The sequence below is a fragment of the Suricata suricatta genome, chromosome 3 (assembly GCF_006229205.1).
Source record: "Suricata suricatta isolate VVHF042 chromosome 3, meerkat_22Aug2017_6uvM2_HiC, whole genome shotgun sequence".
NCBI classification, from domain to species: Eukaryota; Metazoa; Chordata; class Mammalia; order Carnivora; family Herpestidae; genus Suricata; species Suricata suricatta.
The window spans coordinates 132,620,697-132,647,453 of NC_043702.1; the positions used below are offsets into that span (position 1 = coordinate 132,620,697).

The 26,757-nt window shown below is 43.9% G+C and overlaps 2 protein-coding genes across 2 annotated transcripts in view; both read left to right on the forward strand.

Annotated features, from left to right (window-relative positions):
* NMNAT2 (nicotinamide nucleotide adenylyltransferase 2) overlaps positions 1–26,757 on the forward strand; it is a 147,236-nt gene that overhangs the window by 88,719 nt on the left and 31,760 nt on the right. The window contains exons 2-3 of the mRNA XM_029935229.1: positions 24,311–24,399; positions 25,213–25,280. Of these exons, the coding sequence (XP_029791089.1) occupies positions 24,311–24,399; positions 25,213–25,280 (157 nt within the window). The remainder of the gene's footprint in view (positions 1–24,310; positions 24,400–25,212; positions 25,281–26,757) is intronic.
* On the forward strand, positions 14,621–14,797 carry LOC115288163 (small integral membrane protein 30-like). The gene has a single exon (XM_029935230.1). It carries the CDS (start codon positions 14,621–14,623, stop codon positions 14,795–14,797), a length of 177 nt encoding a protein of 58 aa, XP_029791090.1.

Here is a 26,757-nt window from a genome sequence, read left to right on the forward strand (position 1 = left end):
CTAGGGGAGAAGGTCCCTGGGAATGCAAGCATATGGGGTGGGGCGGGAGTGGGTGGACTCCATGATGTCCAGCCATTTCTGAAGAAGACTGCCTCACTGCCTCAAGCACCCCAGTCTGTAGATGCTGTCAGGATAGGCCCCCGAGGGAGCCCCAGGAGAGCAATACAGGTTGGCGGCTCCCACTGAGTGGTGGTTTATGTCGATAGTCACTAAGGAGAAAAAGACATCTACAAACCAAAAATGAAAGACTGATCACTCTGAACTTGGTGGTTTGCTCAGTCCACGGGGTACTTTTATATTTCAAAAGCAGTTTGGATATGATGTCTTTAATTTGGGTTGAATTAAACATACACCTACACATACAACACACATTCTGTGTAGACTGTGCCCACTAAAAGAATGTTGGACTAGTTACTACAAATGTCACCGAACATGCATGATATGTGTTTCTGTTCACGAAGGTGAAAGAAAATGTTGTGCCGTTGGGAAACTTGGCACTCTTTCTTTGTTCAGACAGTGCAGATATAAATGAACTCTTTTATTTTTTTTAATGTTCATATTTATTTTTTGAGAGAGACACAGAGTGTGAGTGGGGGCTGGACAGAGGGAGAGGGAGACACAGAATCCAAAACAGGCTCCAGGCTCTGAGCTGTCAGCACCGAGCCTGACACGGGGTTCAACTCACAAACCATGAGATCATGACCTGCACCAAAGTTGGACGCTTAACCAAATGAGCCATCCAGGTGCCCCTAAGTGAACCCTTTTAAATGCAAGTATAGAAGTATTTTATTTCTGGGGTGCCTGGGTGGCTCAGTCGGGTAAGCGTCCAACTTTGGATCAGGTCGTGATCTCATGGTTCATGGGTTCAAGCCCCACATAGGGGTCTGCACTGATAGTGCTAAGCCTCCTCAGGACTCTTTCTCACTCTGCCCCTCTCCCACTCTGTCAAAAATAAATAAATTCTAAAAAAAAAAAAACATAAATACAAGTAGTTTGTTTCTATCTGTGTGTCTGCTCCACATGATTTCAGAATCAGGTACAGAGAACCATCACAGTAGGATTGAATATACTCTTATTATTATTTTTTTTATCATCATCTGTCCTTGTGTTGCGGTAAACCAGTGTTCTAGATAACAAGAGAAATAATGATTGGTCGGGATATTCAGATGAAGTGTTAATTTAAAGTTGTTTTGGACCTAATTATTACTTTATCTCTTGAAATCTCTATGAGGTAATGTTAGGAATTTAAATTCACAAAAACTTTTATCTCCTAACAAGCTACTATATTTGTATGCAAAGAATTCACCTTTAGACTGGTAATTCTGGCTCTCAAGGTGGCCGCACTTTTGCACCTACATGGGCTGTAATTCAGCCCACTTCTCCAGCGCTGAGGAGTATTGCTGTATGCATCTCGAGCGGGCTGGTTGAGTATTGTGTAATTGAGTAATGCCTAAGTGATAAGGAGGGTCCTGGACGTGCCAAAAACGAGCCAACCACAGTCCTCAGTCAAGTGTTACCAAACTGGGGAGGGGCATTTGAGGCTGAAGGAACACAAGGGTGAAGGCCCCAGGGGGTGTGGTCACGCATCCCTGTCGCTGGGGGAAAGGGGCATGCTTGAAGCAGGAGCAGTGGTGAGAGAGAGAGCTCAGGGTTCAGATTTAAAGGCTTCTGCTTGGGAGTTGGGGCCTTACCCTAAAGGAGCTGTGCCAGGCTTGCAGGCATGTAAGAGGGTCTCGGGTGCTTCTGGAGACAAGCGGAAGGTGCCACGTGGGACACACTGAAGGCTGCTCAACTTTCAGCTGCAACCGCTCTTGGCAGAGGCGGCCTCAAAAACAAGAGGCTCCGGGCTGCGCCTCAGCAAAAGCCACCTGGCTCCCAGGAGCTGCACACCTGGCAGCTCCCTGGAGAGAAACCCCAGTGACAGCTGGGGCCAAACCACAGCTTTCCACCTTGAGGCATTTCTTCCAGCCTTTGCCTTTGGAACTGCCCATTGATTGTAGCTAGTGATGAATTGATCTGAGCTGTCATCATTGGATTTTAAAAGGTCTATGTCTCAAAAAGAAATGCTTGAAAGTGGAAATGTCTAAACATCTTGTGAAAGGGCTGGGGACGTAGTAAGTATATTTTAAATATTAGTTTCCTTTTTTTTCCTTCCTAACCAAATACCCAATTATCCATGCGTAGGGAAGAAAAGCACAGCTGGTTGGCCCAAATACCCCAAGCCAGGATCTCCCTGTCTTCAGCGGTAAATAAATCACCATGCACGCTAGGTTCATTGTGGCTGTCCTACTTTTAATTTTAATTTTTATTATCTTTTAAACATTTTTTCTAATTTTTTAAAATGTTTATTTATTCTTGAGAAACAGAGGCAGTGTGAACAAGGGAGGGACAGAGAGAGAGGGAGACAGAATCCGAAGCAGGCTCTGAGCTCTCAGCATGGAGCCCAACATGGGGCCTGAACTCACGAACTGTGAGATCATGAGCTGAGCCAAAGTCAGACGTTTAGCTGACTGAGCCACCTAGGCACCCCTTATTTTTTTATTGTTTAAATGACATCCAAATTAGTTAGCATCTAGTATAATAATGATGTCAGTGATTCATCCCCCACAGGTAACACCCAGTGCTCCCCGTCAACGCCCCTCACCCATTTAGCCCATCCCCCCACCCAAAGCCCCTCCAGCAACTATCAGTTTGTTCTCTGTATTTATGAGTCTCTTATGTTTTGTCCTCTTCCTTTTTATATTATTTTTGCTTCCCTTCTCTTATGTTCATGTTTTGTATCTTAAATCTTCATATTGAAATGGCAAATATATATATATATATATGTGGTTGTCCTACTTTAAAGCACAGGTATTTTAATAACCTTACAAGAAAGGAAGTTTTGTTCTTTTCTGTTCTGTTGTATGCTAATAAATTTCTAAACGTGTCATGGTTAAATTGAACAGAAGACTGATATGGGAGTGTGGGGAGGGAAACTATCAGAGAGAAAAAGAAATTCAGGAGACTACATGTTTGCTGCCACCTCCACCAATGAAAACAGGGGACTGGACTTCATAGCAAAGGACACTGGCCAGAGAAATACTGGAGCATAATAATCCTTAAAAATGGGAGGAGGTGAGAAGTGGAGAGGAAAGGAGACAGCTGCCATGAAGACTATTGTTTTTGTATATTATTTCACACATGTGTTAAACCCGTCTGTGTAGAGTCTTACTTGGCGACTTAGTTCATTTGGTCTTCCCAGCCACCTATGAAAAGATACCAGCATTTCCCCCATTGTACAGATGAGGAAACTTAAGTAGGTACCTAAAGTCACACTGCTAGAAAGCAGTGAGGCCAGGATTTGAACCCAGATACAGCAGGAGATCCTTGGACAATCCCATTGTGCGGGCCCAGGCTTTTAAGCCATTTGCCAGTTATTCACCTGTCCTCCAACTGGAAAAGGACAAGGTCAATAAACTGTCGCTAATATGCCCGTTTTGTTAGGACATACACACGGGAGTATTTAGGAGCAAAGAGGCTGCTATCAAATAGTTTAAAAAGTAATAATGATCTCAATATGCAGAAAGCAGAAATGATAAAGCAAATGTAAGATACTAGCAAATGGGGAATCTGGGTGAAGGGTATGGTGTATGGGAGTTCTGCAACTTGTCTCTCTATCTGAAGCTATTTAAAAATAAAAATATTTCTAAAAACAACACAAACCTGTGACAATGTGCTTAGAAGAAGTGATTCTCTGTCTTTCCCTGTTTTATAGTACACTCCCAAATTTCCCAATCTGTTTCATTAAATTGGGTAGAACACCAGGAGCGGTGTGTGTGAGTGTGTGTGTGTGAGTGTGTGTGTGTGTGTGTGTGTGTGTAGGGGCCAGGAGTGTGAATGTATTGCACGACTCTCTTGCTCACTTCTCAGGTTCTGCAGGAGAAAAGTAGTAACTGCATTTCATGGCTCTTAATCATCAGGTTACAAAGCAGACAGACCCTCCGGTCTCCTGACCTGAGAGGCGAGAGGCAGGTCTTTCCAGGGAGCTTGGCTAGAGATCAGCCTCTCTGCCCACGCCTGCCAAGACAGTGCCAACAGGTCCCTGCCATTTGAACTTCCAGAAAGAAAAAAATAAATCTTCAGCAGCAGAGTGCCAAGAAAACAGTGCAATTTGTTTTACCTGCTTATTATGTAATATTACTTTGAGCCTAGAAAATAGATGGCTGCAAAATCCTTTTGCTGTTGCCTGTCTGAATTATTCCCTTGCGGCTTTTCATAAGGAACCGTGAATTAATTCTGGCCTGCAAGAAGAAAGGGTCTCCCTTGATTTCTGGCCGAGGATTCCCTAAATCGCTCTGTTCAGTCCAAACTGCTGTGCTTTTTAACTACTGTGCACAGAAGCATTTCATTCTGTCAGCTCAGGGTGGGTTCTGGAGCTTAGACGCATGACTCCCTAGGCTGAGGACTGGTTTGTAAAAGCAAAGGAAGGGGGAAGAAGGCAGCAGAGGAGGGGCGCCATCCTTCACTCAAGCAGAGGTGAGTCCAGATATGCAGACTCTTTGGGTTACACAAACCTCAGGACTAATCTCTTATTACAACCCTCCTGGATCACTTGGAAATCCTTTTGTCATGCAGAGCCTTTTGTCATGATGGTATTTGACTTGGTCACTGTTCCCAGTAATGGTCCCTTGCGCTAGAAGCGGTGGAATGGTGGACCCTGAAATCTCAATGCCCTTGTTTTTTTTCTCTTGGAGCTATAATTCTTCCACCTGTGTTAGCATTCTTAGTTTCCACTTTACCTTTCAGATGGAGGCCTTGTTTTATGTATCTGGAACATGGTCCCTCAGTCCTGGAACCATTGACAGAGTGGACCAGATAATTCTTTGTTGTGGAGGCGGAACTGAGCAGAATGTTTAGCAGTATCCTGGCCTTTAGCTACTAAAAGCGAGTTGTACCCCCCTTCCAACTGCAACAACTGAATTGTCTCCAGATGATGCCAAACGTCCCCTGGAGAGAAAATCATCCAGGTTGTGAACTGATCTAGTGCTGCCTTAGGAATAGTGAGCAACCACTTAGAGAAACCACTGGGGACGGGAGAGGGACCAGAACAAGTTAAAGGCATTTGATTCAGCCTGGGCTGATGGAACAAAGGGAAATAGTTGTGATTTGGCATGTGAGGCGTTCTGGAAGACAGGGTTTGCAATATTACTCTGGGTGCTAGATTGAAAGTCTTAGGACTATGCCATGTTCTATGCTGGCTGTTCACAAGGGAGTTTTTGAGAGCAATCTCAGGATCAGGGCAGTATGGGAAGCTGACCTAGAGGTAGTAAGATACAAATTTTGCGTCCAAGGTCTTTCAATAGTTAGAAACACGGCATCTGAAGAATGTTTGGGAGAGTCCGTCTGGGCCCCGCCCAGATTGGCTGCACATTTACCTGATCCTGGCAGTCTTTCTCTTTGCTCTGTAATTTGAACTGCCCTGCCAGCAGAAGGTCACAAACCTCATCTTGTCCATCCCGAAGAGCAGAGCTGTGGACCACCCAGGGTGAATTTCCATGAGTTTTCAGGTGTCCACCCTAATTTTTCAGGAAAGTGCTCAGAGGGTTCATCCAAGAGAAAATACTTGCTGTGCCTAAAATTAGGCTGAGAATATCAAGTCTGGTCTTCTAGGGGGCACTGTAACTTCAGCTAAAATAAGGAACAAAACCCAGAGAGAGAAGTATGCTTAATCACATGCATAATATACTTAAGAGCGTGAGAATATAGGATTTACTGCTTACTTAGGAATTTTGCACAGGTTTTCATAGTTCTTGGGGTCAGAATATGGGATTTGCTGCTTATTTAGGAATTTTGCACAGGTTTTCACAGTTCTTGGGGTCTGCTTTCAACTCGGGTTTGGGGGAGCCGTAGTGCTATCCATTTCATAAACTAAGGATAGAATATCTGGTTGTTGAATACAAAGCCATGTTCTAGAGAAAGGATTTGACCACATCAAATATGGTCCAACAAAATAATCTACATGATGAATCAGCTATGCAAAATTAATCCTACTGTAGGATTACTTTCTACTTCATACAGGCCTTTATACTTTTTAGAATAATGTTTTGGTTATCAAACACCTTATAAGATGCCATTTACCGTGGATCCTTCAGACAGGAGGCCTGGCCAGTTGCAAATGCACGACTGTCATTTCGCTCCTGGACTAGTAATCATCACCTAATCGGTCTCACTACCTCCACTCTTGCTCCCCCACGATTCTTTTTCTACCCAGTAGCCAGAAGAGCTTTCTTCCGCATTTTGGAAAATTGCAAAATTGTCAACATTTCCAATTTTAAAATTTCAAATATTTCAAAAAATATCATTCCCCTGCTTACAACCATCCAAGTGCTTTAAAATAAAATCCCAAACTTCTTCCCTATGCCCAACGCCCTTCCCGGTTGGTGTCCCTCCAGTCTTCCTGACATCAGCACCTGCCTGGACTTTGTACCCATGGCCCCCCATGATCATCCACACGTTCCCTCCTGGTCTTTGTGTGGCTGATGCCCTGTCATTCACTTCTCTGCCTCCATGTCACTGCAGAGAAGTCCACCCACACCACCCAATCTCCACCTCCCTTCCCCATTTTATTTTCTTCACTGTTCTCATTATCCCTGCCTAAAATTATTTTACATGCATATAGTTTTATTCAAGCAACGTCATACTACAGGTATTGTTCTGTGACTTGAATTTTTTCAAAATTCATTGTTGAGTTTATTTTTAACAATGTGTTTTAGAGACCTTCCCTTGTCAGACTGAATAGGCCTACCCCATTCTTTTTAATGACTACATAATATTCCTTCAGATGTGTGTATTAGAATTCATCTGATAGCTTCCACATTTATTTCTGATTTATTATTACAAATAAGGTGAAGTGAAACATCCTTTTGAACACACCTCTGTGCACACGTGCTGGTTTTTTCCTGTAGTAATGCTTCCTGGAAGTGAAATTGCCAGGTCAGAGGTTATGCCCATTTGTCATTTTGATAGATGCTGACTGCCATCTTGCTTTCCTAAAAGGCAATCAATTTATACTCCCACTGACGGTGTGTTAGAGTGCACACTCCCCCTCATTCTCAATGACACTAATTGGTATCATTTATTTTTTAAAAAATGTTGCCTTAAGAAATATACAACAAAGGTATCTGATTTCACATCACGATCCTAAAGGCCATTTTGGGATCATTTCCTGTTGCTGTCCCTTGGAGCTATGCCTCCAGGTCAGCTTGGGGAGAGGCAGCAAAACCCTCTGTGAGCTCTGAGAGTTGCCGAAGACAAATGAAACCTTTGAAAGCAGTCTTATCTATCACAGCAGAAAGCCCCTCTGTCCCGCAGCCAGCAGAGCACGATCAATAGCCTGGGGAGGAGTGGGCAGCCTGACATCTCCTGCGCGCGCCATTCTCTCTCATCCATCCTCCAAACACATCCCGGCCACTCAGCTGAGCCTGAAGGGAGTCGAAATCTGCCCAAGCGTAGCACACCCCCCACCCCCAGTCCCGGCCTGTCTGGCACTACTCGGAACCCTCTGGTGGGTTACACTCAAGGATGAGGGGAGCTCAGGGGCGGGGAATAGTCAGACACTCGCTCTCCAGAAATGGTTTCTCATGCCTCGAGGGGCACATCTGCTCTAAGGGAGGGGAGGACAAGCTGCAAAGAGCACCAAGAAAAATTTCTCATGGGGGGCACCAAGAGATTAGACTTACCTTAAGAGCCCTACAATGGTAAGCTGCATATTTTTTTAAAACAGGTTTTTTTCTTGGTCCCATCTTCACTTTTGTCATGAGGAAAAAACTCAGTTTTCCACCTTCTGACATAGGGAAGGTGTGGAGGTTTTTCCCCAAGACAATCAACTCTCTGTGACACCAGCTGGATGTCCTACAACTGAATTCTGACCCTATCTGCCTGCATGTAGTGCCAGATCCCGCAGGTAAGGGCTCAGTCCCCCAAGAGTGGCCCCTCTCCCCCTGCTCACACACACCTCAGGAGCCCGTAGGGAGCCCAGGTTTGTCACCTCTGCTTTTGACCAACCACCAGGCCATAGATTGAAGGCTCTCAAGACTCCTGCTTGGGTTTGACTCATGTGCTAGAGCGGCTCACAGAACTCAGGAAAACACTTGCCTATACTTACCAGCTTACTTTTTTTTTAATGTTTATTTTATTTTTGAGAGGGGAGTGGGGTGGGCAGAGACAGAGAGACACAGAGGGGCTGAAGCAGGCTCCATGCTGACAGCAGAGAGCCCAATGTGGGATTGGAACTCATGAACTGTGAGATCATGAATGACCTGAGCCAAAGTCTGGGGCTTAACCTATTGAGCCACCCAAGCATCCCCATTTACCAGATTATTAAAGGATATGGTAAAGGATATAGAAGAACAGCCAGATGAAGAGATATATAGGGTTAAGTCTGGGAGGGTCCCAAGCTTAGGAGCTTCTGTCCCCATGGAGTCCAGACGTGTTACCGTACCAATGTTGTAGTCAGCACCCTGGAAGTTCTCTGAACCCCCTCCTACTGGGATATTATGGAGGCTTATTTACCTAGGCAGACCGAATATTAACTCCTTTTCCAGCTCCCTCTTCTCTCTCTAGAGGATCAAGGGTGGGAGTAGTTGGGGCTAAAAATCCCAAGCTTCTAATCATGGCTTGATCTTTCTGTTGACTAGTTCCCATCCAGGAGCACAAAGAGTCATCTCATTTAGAACCAAAGACACTGCTATCACCCAGAAGATTCCAAAGGATGTAGGAACTGTGTGTCAGGGATAGGGGTCAAATATTAGAACAATAGATGCTCCCACTGCTTTTATCACTTAGGAACTTACAAGGGTTTTAGAGACTCTGTACCAAGAACCAGGGACAGAGACTGGTATATCTATATCTTTTCTATTATCTCATAACCTTCCTCCCCAAAGGCATTGTTAGACTTCCCCAAGATAGAAAAGTATGGCAAATGTTTCCTGGGTGCTGGTGTTATTTTATATCTATTATCTGACAACCCTATGAGCTGGATAATATTATCTCCAGTTCAGAGATATGTCAGTGGCCAAGAAGTTGAGTAACTACCCCAAGGTCACCCAGCTAGTAATGCCTGGAATAGGATTTGAACTTACAGTCTATAAACTTATGCTCTATTGCCTTCTAGGTGGGCTCTATGTCTTAATTTAAAGGAATTTCAATGGCTTAATTTTGGTTGTTCATAGGTAATTATACATTTGTTTACTTATAGGTTCCTTCAAAGAGAAAACTCTAAAATATTAATGAAATTGCTTTAAAACCATGTCCTTTCAGTGACCCTGAAAGAACTCAACACATGGAGGTACATTTTCTGTGAGTCGATTTCCTTTCTCCACTTCTGCAGGAGTTGATACTTGTCCCTTGATTCCATACATGTAGAATAAGACGGAGTGGTTCATTGGTTCACTGGACACACTGATTCAAGGGACTGGCAGGGTGACCAACTGTATCAGCTTCTTATTGCTGCTGTGATCAATTACCACAAATTTATCGGTTCAAAAACAATACAAATGTATCATCTTATAGTTCTGAAAGTCCTAAAACCATTGTCTTGTAGTTCTTCCTAGAAGCTCTGGGGGAGATCTGCTTCCTTTCCCTTTCCAGCTCCCAGAGCACAGGTCCCTTCCTGTCTCCTGGTCCCTTCCTGCATCTTCAATCCTCTCACTGCCCTCTGCTTCCGTTGTCACATCATCTCTGAGTCTGACCCTCTGGCAATCTCTCAGTGATTACATCGGCCCCACCCAGAGAATCCAGGATCACCTCCCCGTCTCACCCCATCACAAGGTCCTTTATTTAGGTCACACCTGCAAAGTCCCTCTTGCCGTGTTCAGGTGACATATTTATAGGTTCTGGGGATTAAGGTGGACTTCCTTGGAGAGCTGTCATTCAGCATACCACACCAACCATCTCATTTTGCTGGGGACTGTGAGCCCTACCAGGTCATGGAAATTTTAGTATTGATTTATTTTTGAGTGGCAAGGGTGGGGAGGTGAGGGGCAGAAACAGAGAGAAGGAGACACAGAATCAGAAGCAGGCTCCAGGCTCTGAGCTGTCAGCACAGAACCCAATGCAGGGCTTGAACTCACAAGCTGTGAGATCACGACCTGAGCCAAAGTCAGATGCTTAACTGACTGAGCCACCCAGCTGCTCGAAACTTTAGTATTGAAAGCAGGAAAGTTCCAGGTGAGCCCAGAGAGTTAGGTGCCCATAGCCAGGGACCCTTGATTCAGGAAGATATGTCTACTGATTTATGGGAAAGTAGAGAGGGAAGATGAACACAAGTGAGAAAGCTGTACAGGACACTGTTTTTCCAGTACCATTCTTAGGGGGAAGACAACCTTTAGCCTCTAAGCAGGTCGGTTCAGTGTGGCTGGCCCTGTGTGGCCAGCCCTCGACCCTCAGCAGGACCACATTTCTACAAAAGGGGCCTTTCTCTGTCTGATGCTCTCTCCTTGTTTTACTTGATAAAAGCAAAGCTATTTCCTTGATAAACTACTTCAGAGACTGAATTATCCCTAAATAAGAAGACTCTGTGGTGAACTTGTGTTCAAAAAGGTTAACAGTTAATAAAGTGTGAAATACCAGACGTGTAGTTAAAAATAGACCCTGATTCCATGCAAGTGACAGAAACCTGTCAAAAAACCACGGTGGGATTTTTACATCATGTGTGCTCTCTGTCTTCATTCCCTCCCCTACCTTTCCCCTCTCTCCCCCACCCCCACCCACCCACCCTCTGGGTTATATTTAGTATTACAGTCTGTGAGTTTTTAAAATAATTCTCCCATGTGTTTATGAGTCTCACTGAAGGGGAAACCAGTTCATGCCATATTTTTACATATATATTTAGCTTTCTATTTCTGAAGAAATAAATAGAAAAAAATCATTCCCAATAATGGGCGAATTCCAAGAAGTGTGGTTTGGAAAGAGTGGAGGCGGGGAGCTGGGGTGCTTTCCCAGTGGACAGGATTCAAATGGAGAGGCCAGACTTCGGGGTGGGCACCTGGCAGCCAGGACACAGGAGAGGTTCACCCCGGCACAGTGGGTCAGAAGTGACAGTCCTGGAAGCGAGAGTCATAAATCATCTCCTAGCTGTGAAGACAAAGGGACACGGATTCTCCCGGGCCAGAGGTAGTGGAGCAAATAAGAGAGCAGTCATGAGAGGGGGACCATGCTGCTAGTGTGACTCCCCGACAGCCGGTTCAGGCTTGCACGTAGAAGGGGCTGCAAAAGCCAGAAACGTGGATGAAAATCCAGGTGTGCAAGGGGTTCTGGGAAGCACTACCCCCCCATCCCCCACCAGTGAATTAAGGCAGCCTGAGGTGCGTGCACCGGCGATAGGGGCAGATGGTGGAAGCAGACAGATGGTCAAGAGAACTGGATTCTGCGTCCAGGAAAACTGGTCAGGGTGTGCAGGACTGCCCTAAACACGCGCCGGTTCGCGGGCCTCAGTCGGACCCCAACAGGCATCCACGTGCAGCCCACCTCTTCTTCAGGTCAGCCACTGGCCACAGAGACTGGGTGGAAGAACACCTAAAACTTGGGAACCTCATCAATCTGGCCTGGGGAAATGTAGCCTTCCTGAATCAGAGAGATAGGAGTAAGCAGGTGAAGAAAAAACTGTGCTCTCAGTGACCTCAAGAGGCTTCCTAGTTCATTGCTTCTCTTGCAGTTAAGGGCACCGGGTGAGGAGACGAGGGGCCATTTTGCTGGTGGATGTACATCTTCTCCACTGGTTCCTCTGAGGTGTGATGGGGGCATCTGTATGTGGCTGGCTGCGGGGCAGGGCTGGCCAGCTCCAGGAAGAGCTAAGCCAACTGCTCCCCGTGGAGACTGTCCATAACTAAGATGCACTTACTACAGGGTGCCTGCAGCTCACTCAGCTAGAGGTGACCAAGGAATGGCGTGTTTGGGTTCCATGGCCCCACTCATGGGTCAATGTCAGAGACAATGCTCCCTTTCCTACTTCTTTCAGATTCGAGTGGAAAGCTCACTGGCACACCATCTTGAGGCTTAGACTAGACATCTCAGAGCGATAGGACCTGGTATGATCTACTTGCACTCACCCAGGGGAGCTTTGATCACCCAGCTCTCTGCTTCCCAAGCACTTTGGGACTGGAGGGGCTGGGAGCAGAGGGAGATCCAGAAAGGTGCTTCAGGTCACCTGGGGGAAGGTAAGACACCCTTAGTGATGAGGCAAAGAAATAGAGACTTTGGTGGGAAGTGGAGACTTCATTCCTGACTCAGTCCATCTGCTTTTCAACTCAACACCTTTTCCTCCATGAATGAATTTCTTTGTTCTGTTTTCAAATGTGGATTTTACTATTATCTGGGTGTGGCAAAGCCAACAGATTAGGAGACCACGGCCACTGAAAAGATACTGATACTCACAGATCTCAAGAGGAGAGGACATGCCACACAGGGGAAGCACCAGTCAGGAGGTTGAGGGAACTGGGGAAACACAGGACAGAGCCTTTATTGTGGTTTCTGCAGGAAGGAAGTGTGGAGGCAGGGTGAGTAGGCTTATGATTGGCCAGTATGAATAATTTCAGTGGTTCTGTGACATTTAAGAGCTGTATCTAATGGTCTGGTACCTGGCCCTGGGATGATTAGGGTAGGTGGATGGCGTGGGAGCCCGTGGCTCCCAAGAGAGCCACACAGAGGGTGTGCTTGTGGATATGGGTTCTGAATTGGTCCATTTGCATTTGGAAGGTGTGCTCTAGGGTGCATTGTTTACTGTCTTTAGGCTTTGGCTAACCCTGGAATGGGTGGCCCCTAGAGGTCCAGCAAGGCTCCAGAGGTCCGAGCATCACAAAATAGAAAAATAAAAAGACACAGTTAATACACCTTCCTCTTCTCTACTGTCAGGATCCAGCCCAAGTCTCAGCTGTTCTAGGAAATCTTCCCAGCACCCCCCCCTCCCCATCCCATTGGGATCTCTGTCTCCCATGAAATTCTATAGCATTTTAATGTTGCTTCTGGGGGCACCTGGGTGGCTCAGTTGGTTAAGTGTCTGCCTTCAGCTCAGGTCATGATCTCAAGGTTTGTGGGTTTGAGCCCTGCCTCGGGCTCTGTGCTGACAGCTAGCTCAGAGCCTGGAGCCTGCTTCAGATTCTGTATCTCCCTCTCTCTCTGACCCTCCCCTGCTCGTGCTGTCTCTCTCTGTCTCTCAAAAAAAAAAAAAAAAGATGTTGCTTCTGTTCAGTTTCATATCCATTATCTAAGCCAGTGATTGGCTCTAAGCAGAGCATACTGTGTCCCTGCATCAAAAACCAAAGATCCTTGGAAGTGGGGACTATGTCTTTTACTTCTCTAGGTCTCCCACGGCACCTGGCACAGAGCCTTGAACATGAGAAATGCTCTCTAAATTTTTGTTAAGGAATGTCTGAGGTTCCTGGGCCATAGGATGGTTCCTTTAAAAGAAAAACAATTTTCAATCCCTGAGCAGGAAGAATCCTGTTTGGTTTCTTCCTTTATGATCCAATAAACATTCTAAAATTTAAATTAAAAAAAAAAAACCACTATGTTTTAGGAGGTATGCGCATCCAGATCACAATTGTGAAACTCACAAACAGGGAAAATTCAGGCAGCTCCGGGTGTGAATACAAGTCAGAAAGGGTCATTTCTAATTGCAGCTGAAAAGGAAAAATGGAGTTAGTATCGATGCCCTGACCACAGTGTTTCCTCCACAACTCTCTGGAAGAGGAGAGTAGATTACACCCATCAGCTGGTTTCACGGAGTAGCCAGGAGGCAGACGAGACATGTCTGCTCATCAATTATTATTAATGGAGAAATCATCCGTGTTGTGTCTGTCCGTGGCTGGTGGGTCCAGCACAGGCTGTCAGGAGGGGAGATTTACCTGGTTTAACGTGGTCTGCAATGAGTTAGACCACAGCGGATCCTCAGGGTGCTGAGGGCAGGAATCGGCCCGGCCACCCTGTGACCCTGGGCTCCTCCTCTGTGAATATAGGAGCAAGCAGGGTAGACCAAATGAAGGGCGGGTTGGACCTGAGTGTCAAATGTTTGAGGGATTTGGCTCTGCCTCTGGGTTAGAGCTGAGGGACAAAAATAGACCACATCTCAGGAAGCTTGGCATGAAATTAAATTCCAGGCCCTAGCTATAGCGTTGCCAGTAAACTACCTGCCAATGTCCAGAAATGCCCTTTTTATGGGAGGTGGAGCTGGTGCTGGAGTTGGGGAGGGAGGAGAGCTTCTTTTGCGCTACCCTAATGTTGCAGGGCTGCCCCGCCTGCCTTTAGTCTCTCACTATTCAAAATATAGTCTATACACCAGCAGCATTGGTCTCTTCAGGAGTTAGCTTGAAATGCTGACTCTGGGGCAGGGCTGAATGTAGTCTGAGGCCAAAGGGGCCTCCAGTGCAAAATTTAAGGGGGGGACGCAAAAACTCAATCATGGAAATACTTTTTTAAAAATCAAAATTATTCCTGTAATGGCTGCTTCCAGGAAGGCTCTGTCACGTGGAACCCCTTAGCCTCTGCAGCCAGAACTCCAGGGAGAATTTCGAATCAGAATTATACATAAATACTTTATTTGAAACTTTCTGCCCTCAAGATCCAGATACGTGAAGATTCCAACATCATGGCTTCAGTTTCAGCACAGTTGTTCTTGGTCCTCATTTCACTGCTTTTGGTGCTGCCTGTTGAAGCAGCAAAAGCTGGAGATGCAATCGCTCTCTTGTTAGATGTGGCACTCAGCATTACAGGCATTTCTGCTTGTTTGGGGGTATATGCAGGAAAGAGAAATGAACAAATGTGATTTTACAGATGGGCCTTCTAAATCAGACCTTGCCCAGAAAACCTCTGTGAATTATTGAGGCTGGAAATTGATCTTTAGTGTCTGAAAGTTCCCAGGAAATATGGTATTTTCCCATTCTTGTCCCCCTGTAAATGGGAACAAGCTGATATATGTTAAATGGGGGGGGGGGGTTTCACAACAAATAATGTGCTGAAATAAAGCAGTCTATAATTCGTATATATTAGAAACAGGCTCAAAGAAGTCAGATGACTGAAATTTACGTTATTTCAAAGTTTTGGAATTCTCAAAGCGCATGAAATAGGAAGAAGGAAACCCTTATCCAGAATCCTAGGAAATTACCACTGGCACCTGCAAAACTGAGGAGTCTTTCCTCCATATTTTTATTAGATTTTTGTTTTGTTATCTCCCAAGTTAATATCACACTTAGCTATCAAATACATTCAAAAATTAAAATTTTTATTTCTTTGGTTGGGGGGAGGTAAGAAAAATGTACTCAGTGTATCTAATGTTAAAATAGAGAAAATATATAATGTAAAAAAATACTTTATATGGACATTTAAATGGAGAAGAGATTTAATGTTAAAAAGAAACTTTATATTAACTGACATCTCCATGGTGACAACTGTATTAAATATAAACCCATTATGTTGTAAGTTAAAAATAATAATAAATAAATAAATCAAAATCAAAATTATTGCAAAAAATCGGTGATGAACAAAATAAAATAATTTTAAATGAAGACAGGATCCGACCTTGCACTTGAGTGATCCTGCCCCTCTTGCCTCACCCTAATCCTGGTCCTGCCCTCAGGCCCCACCCAGACCATTAGAATCTACATTCTAACAAGATCCCCAGAGGATTCACATGCTCATCAAAGCTTGGGAAACACTGCTTCGGACAATACCTCCCAAGCCATAACAACCCCAAATCTTGGAATTCGGACAGCAACAAAAATGGGAAAGGCTGAGCAGAGATACAATATCAGAAGCACCATGAGCTTGCTTGTCTTTTGCCTGGGTTTGCACACCACCGCCTTCCAACTGTGCCTGTTCTGTAGTTTACTATACACTTCTAGAAAACATTTTATTTTGAAATCGTTACAGATTCATAGGAAGTTGTAAAGATAGTACAGAGAGTTCCCCATGCTCTCACCCTGGTTTCCCCTACTGGTTACATTTTATGTATCTATAGCACAATATTGAAGGGAGGAAATTGACATTAGTATAAAGTGTATCTATTGTTATAGGTCATCTTATCACACATGTAGATTCATGTAACCATCACAATTAAGATACAATTAAGATCTCCCTGGAGCTATAGCTTTGGAGCCACACCACCTCCCTTCTCTGCCCCTACCGCTGTCCCTAACCCTCGGCCATCACTAATCTGTATAATTTCTGAGAAGGTTATGTAAATGGAATCATATACTATTCAACCTTTTGAGATTGGCTTTTTTCTCCACACAGCATGGTAACCTAGAGATCCATCCTAATTGTTGCGTGTATTGTTAGTTTGTTCCTTTTCATTTCTAAGTATTCCACGGTATGGATATACCGCTGTTTCTCTAACAATTTTCCTATTTCAGGACATTTTATTTATTTACTGCATTTGGTTATTATAGATAAAGCTGATATGAATAATCACGTTCAGATTTTTATGTAGACATGCTTTTATTTCTCTCAGAAAAAAATCCAGGAGTACAATTCCTGGGTTATATGATTAAAGGTGTTTAGTTTTTTTTTTTAAAAGAAATTGCCAAACTGTTTCTCAGACTAACTTACCATATTACATTTCTACTAGCAATGTATGAGAAAACCAGTTTCTCCATGCCTTTGTCAGCAGTTGGTATTGTCATTATTTTTTCTTTTAGTCATTCTGATTGGCGAATTGGTGATATCTCCTCATGGTCTTAATTTACATGTCTCTGATGCTTAGTGCTATTGAACATCATTCCATATGCTTATTTCCCATCCATGTGTCCTCTTTGGTGAAATGTCTCTTCATGTTTTTCCCGTTTTCTAATTGGATTGTTAGGATTTTTTTTTAATGTTTGTTTAATTTTTAGTGAGAGAGAGAGAGACAGAGACAGAGACAGAGTGGGAGCTGAGGAGGAACAGAGAAAGACGCAGAATCTGAAGCAGGCTCCCGCACAGAGCCTGATGTGGGGCTCGAATACACGAGCCATGAGATCATGAACTAGGCCAGAGTTGGACGCCCGACCAACTGAGTCACATAGGTGTCCCATGTTAGTTGTTTTTTTTTAAACAATTGAGCTTTCAGAGTCCTTTTTATATCCTAGACATAAATCCTCAAATATGTACGTTCTCCCAGTCTGTAACTTGGTTTTTCCCCTCTTAACAGGATCTTTGACAGAGCAAAAGTTTTTAATTTTGTGAAAGTCCAATTTCTTTTATGCATTGTGACTTCAGCATCATACCTGAGTCTTCACCAAGCCCCATGCCCAAAGATTTTCTCCCACATTTTCATCTAAAAGTTTCTATCCTACATAATTTAAATCTAATATCCATTTTGAATATACTTTTCTATAGGGTAAGAGATTTAGGTTGACTTAGGGTTTTTTAAATTGTTGTTTATTTTTGTCTTCAGCTGTCCAGTTTGTCCAGCACCATTTGTTGAAAAGACTACCCTTCCTTTATTGAATTATTTTTACACTTTTGTCAAAATGCAGTTGGCCATACGTACGTGGGACTATTTCTAGACTATTCTGTTTCATTGATTTATGTGTCTGTCTCTCTGCCAATACCTCAGTCTTGATTACTATAGCTATATAAAAAGACTTAAAATTTGGATAGATTGATTTCCCTACTTTCATTTTTTTAAAAAAGTTTTAACTATTCTAGTTCCTTTACCTTTCCATATACACTTTAGAATTATTTTGTCTGTATTTACACTTTTTTTTTTTCAGAAAAAAATCTCACTGGAATTTTGATAGGAAATGCATTTCATTTATATATTGGTTTGGAGATAATTAATATCTTACTATGGTATGTCTTCTAATCCATAAACCTGGTGTATTTCTACATGTATTTAGATCTTTCTTGAGTTTTTTAATCAATATGTTGGAGGTTTTTAGTATAGAAATTCTGTATATGCTTTATTTATATTTAAGTATTTCTTTTTTATGGTTATAAGTGGTCTTGGGTTTTTAATTTCAGTTTCCACATGTTTGTTGCTACCCTATGAAAATACAAGTAACTTTCTTATGTTGATCTTGTGTGTTATGGTCCTACTGAATTCATTTATTAATTCTAAGAATTCCCTTGTAGATTTCTTGGAATTTCTAAGTAGACTTTTATGCCATATGCAAATAGAAATAGTTTTTTTTTTCCTTTTTGATCTATGCCTTTCCTTTTTCTTGTCTTCAAGTATTATATTGAATAGCAGTGGTGAGAGCAGGTGTTCCTGCCTTGTTCCTGATTTTAAGGAGAAAGCATTCCATCTTTTGCCATTAAGTATGACATTTGCCATAAGTTTTTAAGAATGTTCCTTAGGTTGAAGAAGTTCCCTTCTATTCCTCATATTCTGAGTTTTTATCATGAATGAATTTTGAATTTTGTCAACTGCTTTTTCTGCATTAATTTGTATAATCATCTGAACTTTCTTCCTTCTATTGTTAATTTAGGGTAATCACATTAAATTATTTTTCAAATATTGACACATCATGCTTGGAAAACATGTCAATTAGTCATGGTGTATTATTTTTTCTATGTATAGCTAGATTCTATTTGCTAAATTTTGCTAATGATTTTTGCATATTTTGTGCTCTCTTTGCCTGGTTTTGACATCAGGGTAATATCAGCTTCATGAAATAAATTGGAAAGTGTTCCTCTTTTTTCTATTTTCTGCAAGAGACTCTAGACTTGTTTCTTTTTTAAAATTTCAGCTTTACTGAGGTATAATTAGCATATAAAGTTTAGGATATTTAAAGTGTACATCGGGGCGCCTGGGTGGCTCAGTTGGTTACGCCTCCAACTTCGGCTCAGGTCAGATCTCACGTTCGTGGGTTCGAGCCCCGCATCAGGCTCTGTGCTGACAGCTAGCTCAGAGCCTGGAGCCTGCTTCTGGTTCTGTGTCTCCTTCTCTCACTGCCCCTCCTCCTCTCATGCTCTGTCTCTCTCTGTATCAAAAATAAATAAAACATTAAAAAAAATAAAGTGTACATCGCAGTGATTTGGTAGACATAGACATTGTGGAAGGACTTTACACATTTAGTTCATTAAATCCATCACTTCACATAGTTATGTGTTTTGCATGTGAGAACATTTTAGTTCTACTCTCAGCAGATTTCAATTATACAATACAGTGTTATTGCGATGTTGTGATTTATAAAAAGCATATATCTGATCGTCATCCAAAGTTCCTGGCCCACAGCTCTCAAAGCCTTTGAAATAAGAGCAAGAAGACCATATTTTGTTACAATATTTGGTCTCTTTTTCTCAGTTCCTAAAAATGCTTCAGAACCATGAAGGTGAAATGTGGAGTCTTGCTATTCATAACAAACCCCTCTCCACCACAACTAGGTTTATATTAATGAAGCAACTTTTGGAAACCACCTAAGGATGGAGGCTCATGGCCATGGGAACCTGATATAAATAGAAGGTTGGCACTTTCAGTTCCATCCCCTGATTTCTGGGGAGGTGACACAGGTTGAGATTGACTCAATCACCAATGGCCAATGAGTTAATCAATAATGCCCATTTAATGAAGCCTTCATAAAATCCCCAAAAGGAGGGCATTAGGAGAGCTTCTGGTTTGGGGAAGCAGAATGCTTCCACATTCCTTCATGCTGCATCCTAAACACATGAGGCCCCAAATTCCACAAAGGCAGAGGCTCCTTTGTTTGGGACCCTGCTCTGTGTATCTCTTCATCTGGCTGTTGATTTGTATTCGTTAATATCCCTTGTAATAAATTGAGTGAGTAAATGAGCTTCCTGAGTTCTGTGAGCTGCTGTAGAAAATTAATCAAACCCAAGGAGGTGGCCGTGGGAACCCCTGATTTATAGCCAGTTGGGCAGAAGTGTGGATGACAACCTGGCCTTGCAATCTGGCATCTGAAGGGGAGGAGGTAGTTTTGTAGGACTGGACCCTTAACTTGTGGGGACTGATACTATCTCTAGGTAGATAGTGTCAGAATTGAGTTGGATTGTAGGACAGCTGCTAGGGTCTGAGAATTGCTTTGTGGTGTGGGAAACTCACAGACATAACCTATTTAAATTGGGGGTTAACACCATTTTAGTTATCAATTACAGTTAGCATGTTTTGTATTAGATCCATCTGTAGCTTTTTTTAAAACATTTATTCATTTTTGAGAGACAGAGAGAGAAAGAGCACGAGTGGGGGAGGAGCAGAGAAAAGAGAGACACAGAATCTGAAGCAGGCTCCAACTCTGAGCTGGCAGCACAGAGCCTGATGCGGGGCTCTAACTCACTGTCAGTGAGATCACGCCCAGAGCCGAAGTCAGATGCTTAACTGACTTAGCCACCCAGGCACCCCCACAGCTTTGTTTTTAATTCTTCTTTAAATGTTTAATAGAATTCCACAGCAAAACCACGTGAGTGTTATGCACCTTTATATTCAGAATTTGATTTGATTTTCATAGCAACCTTGCAAAAAAGGCATTTTATAGATATGGAAGCTTAAGGCTCAGAGAAATTAAGTGACTTCACCAAGATCTAGATGTTTTCTGATTCCAAGCTCAGTGTTGTTTCCACAAAACCACACTTCCTGGGGTGCCTGGGTGGCTCAGTTAGTTAAGCATCGGCTTTGGCTCAGGTCATGGTCTCACAGTTTGTGGGTTCGAGCCCCACATTGGGCTCTGTGCTGACAGGAGCTCAGAGCCTGGAGCCTGCTTCAGATTCTGTACCTCCCTCTCTCTCTCTCTCTGACCCTTTCCTGCTCATGCTGTCTCTGTCTCTCAAAAATAAATAAAAAACATAAAAAATTTTTTGGAAAAAAAAAAACCACACTTCCTGAGTTAGATGTCACTAGGCAGACTTTTCAGGTATTTGGAATCTCTTTGAAAAACAAGGAAAGAGAATAATTGTATCTATTCCCGGCCACTTGTATTTAGCTGGGTGCCAGTTCTTTCTTGCTTGACATTACATTCAAATTAGGGGACAATCAGGCAACTAGTGAATTGCAGAGTATAAAACCTAGTACTATTCACATAATCATAAAGGTACAGTCTACAAGATTGATGACACGTGCATTGACACATCCATCTGCAAAGCTCCAGAAGCAAACAAAAATGTCTGAAGAGAAAAGGAAATCCTACTCTTTGTGGTTCCTGGACATTCTCTGGGAAGTTTCAGTGGGTCATCTCCCTCCTCCATCCCTCATTACCTGACCCCAAATTTCCCACTAGGAATGACTATGCCCATTTAAGGTAGGAGTTTTCATCACCTTCACTCTCCCTTCTGAGAATTAATTTTCTTCCAGCTCAAAGCATGTCACTTCCCTGTCTTCCATGATTTTCTATTGTCTAGACTTCTCAACTTTATGGTTATGGTAAATATATGTCTATGGTTCTCAAATTTCAGAGAACAGAAGAATCACCTCGGGACACTAATTGAAACTGTAGACTCTTAACTCCTAACCCCAGAAATTTTGATTCAGTAACTGGACTAAGAGCCAGGAATCTACATTTTATTTATTTAATTTATTATTTTATTATTTTTAATTTTTTCTTAATGTTTTATTTTATTTTAATTTTTTCCTATATTTATTTATTTATGAGAGACACAGAGAGACAGAGCACAAGTAGGAGAGGGACAGAGAAAGACACACACACACACACACACACACACACACACACAGAATCTGAAGCAGGCTCCAGGCTCCCAGATGTCAGCACAGAGTCCCATGAGGGGCTCAAACTCACAAACTGTGACATCATGACCTGAACTGAAGTCAGTCACTTAACTAAATGAGCCACCCAGGCACTCATGTTTCATTTTATTTTTGAGAGAGAGAGAGAGAGAGAGAGAGAGAGAGAGAGAGAGTAAGCATGCAAGCAAGGGGTTAGGCAGAGAGAGGGGGTTGGGGACATGGAATCTGAAGCAGCTCCAGGCTCCAGGTTGTCAGCACAGAACCCGATGCGGGGCTTGAACCCACAAACTGTGAGATCATGACGTGAGCGAAAGTCGGATGCTTAACTAACTGAGCCACCCAGGTGCTCTAGGAATCTACATTTTAATAGCCTCCTCCTGATGATTCCAGTGTAAGTGGTCCAAGGAATATTGTTGACCAAATAGCAATCACTGGCATAAAAGTTGTAGTCCTTGGCCTGGCTTTCAGGGCCCCCGAAGTTTGCAACTTGCTTGGCCAATAGCACTTCTCCCTCACCCTCTCCCCTACCAGGCCTCGTATAGACCAACATAGTGGGTAAGACTAAACCGTTTGGCTAGAGTGCTTTGGAGAGGCAAACTTAATCTCTCCCGTCCCTTTTCCCCCTGCCCTTAACATCTCAACATCAGCACGGAGTTGTTCAAACTATAGATTGCCACATAATAATAGGTTCTGATCAGCTTTTTTATTTAAATTTATGATTGCTAGAATAGAATACATGGAAAATGTCAGTGTGCATTGCTGTACTTAAGGGTATTGTAATAAACTTGTTTCAGTTAATTATACATGTACCTGGGTATGTATTATGTCAGGATATAAAATGTAATTCTTACCATGGGAGTACTATAGCAATAACTTCGAAAGCCACAGCTATAGAACTCACCCAGTTTGCTCTCATTGGATCAGTCAAGATAGACTTCTGTGTCTCCATTATTGTGAACCTTCAGAGAATAATAAATACTCTTACCATATGATCCAGCCATTGCACTCCTAGATATTTACCCAAACAAATTGAAAGCCATGCCCATGCAAAAACCTGCACTTGAATGTTATATCCGTTTCTTTCATAGTCAGTGAAAACTGGAAGCAACCAAGATGTCCTTCAATTGGGAGTGAATAAACACATGGTACAAATGGAAAAACAAATTGTGTTACATCCGGATAATAGAGTATCATTCATCAATGAAAAAATATGAGTTATCAAGCCATAGAACTACATGGAAGAACCTTAAAAGCCTACTGTCAAGAGAAAGAAGTCAGTCTGAAGAGATTACAGTGTATAGGATCCCAACTGTTTAGTGTTTTGGAAAAGGCAAAACTAGAGAAATGATAAAAAGATCAGCGGTTACCAGTGGCTGGGGATGGGGGTGGGGGGGAGGATGAACATGAACAGGTGGAGCATCGTGGGCTTTGAGTATAGGGAAGCCATTCTCTATACACCTGCAATGGTGACTACATGTCATTATGCATTTGTCAAAACCCAAAGACACTACAACACAGAGTGTCTCTTCATGGGCACTATGACCTATAGTTAATTAATAGTAATGTATCAGTATGGACTCACCAAGTGTAACAAATGTACCACATTCATCCAAGATATTACTAATAGAGAAAACCGTGTTCAGGGAAGATAAGAAGGTACAGGCTGAGTATATTGAACTCTGCGTACTATCTGCCCAATTATTCTTTAAATTTAAAGCTTTGCTAAAGAATAAAGTCCATTAGTTTTTTTTAGATGAAACTAAGATTTCACATTGAAAGGAAAAAAGGCAAAGGTGATGAGAATTCTTTTTAAGTTGTAAGAGAGCCAACAAGAAAATCCTGGAAACTTGCTTGTAAACTACACAGCCATCCTCGCTACCCAAGACCCCATCCCACACTTAGTCCCTCACCTGTCAAATAAATCCACACCACATTTCCTCAGTGGTACAAGCTCAGGCCCTGTTGGGTTTGCACACTGAACCCCTTTGGAAGGAAGAACCAAAATTTTCATCTCCCTCCTGGTTTTCTAGATTTTTCTCGTGGAAATGAAATTAGGCTTGTCTGGTAAATTTGAAAAAGGAGCATCACGAATTCCTTCCAGAGGAAAAAAGGCTTTTCTGTGACTGAAGTTTTCTCAGTCAACTATAGATGGCTTTCCTGTTAATTCTCCCTAATTATGTAGATGGCCTTTTAAGTTTGTTTTGGTGGTTTTTCTCTTCTGAGAGGAGGCAATCAGTCCACCTTTCATATTATAAGAAGGTAGTGGCAGTTACTGTTTTCTGCTGCTTCTCCTTCTTCCTTTTAAGTCACTCTTCCATTTTGGAATTTCTGCCAGTGATCACAGGTGTAAATTCCAATCTGTTCCTGGAGTGGCTTTCAGTGAGGTGGTTGTTCTAAATCCCTCTGAGCTACCCATTCGTCCAGCAGAGGACCTTGACAGCTGGATGAATCCGCTGAGTTGTAAAGCCTTTTGCTTTGAGGGCTAGAATCTCACCCCATAACCTTTTTGGATCACCAACACAACTGTGAAAATTGTCACTTTCCATTTTAGGCAAGAAACTGTAAGGACCTAAGCCCTGCAGAGAGGGGACGTATTGATTTCAATCATCACCTTTAATCCATACCTTTCCTCTTTACAATGTGTGGTTTTCTTCTCTTCATTAGAAAGAGCCAGGGATTATCTGCACAAAACTGGAAGGTTTATTGTGATTGGTGGGATTGTCTCTCCTGTCCACGACTCCTATGGAAAACAGGTGGGTTCCTCCTTCACCCTCCCTTTCTGACCTAATGGCTCCTCTGACATTTAGCTGCCATCTCCGCTTCGCTCCCCGGAAACACAGGATGCCCAATAGCAGGCGTCCTGCTCCCTGTCCCTGGACCACAGTCAGACCTGGGCGGCTGGGTGCCGGGCAGCAGCTGGCAGGAACAGCTGCCTGTGACAGTGACTGTCTACTGCGCACAGCGCCAGGCCCAGTCAGCACTCATTAGCAGCGGAGCAGGCGCACCCGCTGGGGGCCAAGTGTGACTTGGCACAGATGCCAGACTGGCAGCTGGTGAGGGGCTGGGCAAGTCTTTCCCTGATTTTAGGAGGAAAAGGCCTATCTATGCCTCTTGCGATCGGATTTAAAATTCCTTTCCTTGCTGCTCCCTCCCTGCCATGTGCCCTGGAAAACCTAGGGGCCCTCCCATCCCCCTCCATCCCCAGATACACCTTGGTGGGCTCTGGGTTGGTTGCCCAACCAGCCAGCTTGAGCCTTGAGACAAGGCAGCGCTTGCGGGGTTAAGTCTCATCCCTGTGCCGGGACAAGTTGGCTACTTCATTCGAGAGGCCCACCTCCTGACCATGTCGGGTGTGATCTACTCTACGCCCTCCATTCCTTTTCTTTCCCCTCCGCCCCTCCGGGAGTGTCTCTCTGGCAGATGGACTTGCAGGGGGGCCGCACCCTCCTTCCCTGTCACCACTGACAAATGGCTGCCCTTGAATAATGGGCCGGCTTGGGATGGCGTCTCAAGGGCGGCTTGGGGAGTGGAGCCAGCCTCCCAGTGACCGCTCTGTGGCTCCCCAGGGCCTCGTGTCAAGCCGGCACCGTCTCATCATGTGTCAGCTGGCCGTCCAGAATTCCGACTGGATCAGGTAGGGCTGGCCTGGGTGTGTGGATCAGGGGGGTGGCTCTGGGCCTCACTGGGCGGTGAGTGCAGAAAGGGGAGTCCCTCAGGCATTTGGACCCCACAGGGTGGGGAGGCCAGACCAGACATTAGTTTCCTGTGGGGACTGCCAGAGGTGACCCAACTGAGAGTTCTGTGTTTTAACCAAGCCCTGGCCTGGTGCCCACCAAACTGAAGAGGGAAGCTTCAGTGTTGGTTCTGCCCTGGGACTTTTGGATCCAGGAGTATTCGGGAAGCATCATTGGATTTGGGGTGAGACCTGGCCAGAGATCTGAAATGCCTCTTCGCTTTCTTCCCCAGTTACTTCCTATGAATTCTCTCTACCTTTTAGAGAATGTTCCCTAGCTGTGGCTATTTCCTCTTCTGGAACTCAGGCTCCCTAGGGCTCCAGATTGACTGTGGCACAGAGGCTCCCAAAGCCTTTCCCTCCTACTGGGGCACCGTCCTCACCAAGATGGCAGACACTGCTTGCAGTGTAATTAAAGCGAGCCTCTGCTAGTTATGCTAATTACGCTCCCCAAAGTTCCTACGGTTATCATTTGCATGAGAAAATGGCATTTAAAAAAAATAATGGCACACCATTTGTACTGTAATTTCCTCCCCTGAAAAAAATAAGCAGCACCTAGAGGTTTCCATGAAAGAAGCGAAATGCAGGGAGGCTGACCTCAGAAAGACGGGGAAGAGATGGGCTCGGCGGGAAGGAGCTCAGCGAAGGGAAGCGACAGTAATAATTAAATAGTGATCTCTGCCATTTGTGTCCAGTGATTTGTGTGAGAAACACTTGCCCTTTATGGACTATCTCATCCCCCGAAGATGTAGGCTGGGGAGAGAGACAGCTGCCTTCTCTCTGGTGAGAGACAGACCCGGAGAAGTCGAGGGGTTTGAGTGTGTACTGCACCTCTGTGGTCAAGTCAGGGATAGAAGTGAGGCCTTTTCACCTTGCGGCTCCTACTCTCCTGGGGAAAGTGGGGTCCAGTGGGGAAAATACTGGGCAGGAGGTCGACCCCGCTTGGATGTGATTAGAAGACCCTGAAATAATTGCCTCATTCATTCATCCAGTATTCACGCAGCACTTCCTGCCTGCACCGCACTGCTCTAGGCACTTGGGAAAAGGCGGAGTTTCCAGAACTGAGATCACTAGTGAGGCTCGGGTAGCTCTAGAGATAGGGCTGGGCCCCCAGACTCGGCCAGTCTGGTGTCTGCCTGTCTCCGGGGAGGCGGTGGTCAGGGAGCCCGACACAGCAGCTGAGTCTCAGGGGTTCTCAGTTAGTGAGATCTCACCCCTGGGAAGCTTAGGTGCTTGTGTGTGGTGGGAGGTGGACAGGGAATGCTCAACTGCAAAGGAAATGTTTGAGAAATGTCCCAATTTAGCAGTTCATTAAGTTGGGAATTAAGCCTGAGTGCTGCACCAGTCTGAGGTAGATCCTTGCTCATGTCACATCCTC

Excerpts from the sequence above, each read along its gene's own strand:
- LOC115288163 (XM_029935230.1), top strand. The coding sequence starts at position 14,621 with ATGGCTTCAGTTTCAGCACAGTTGTTCTTGGTCCTCATTTCACTGCTT.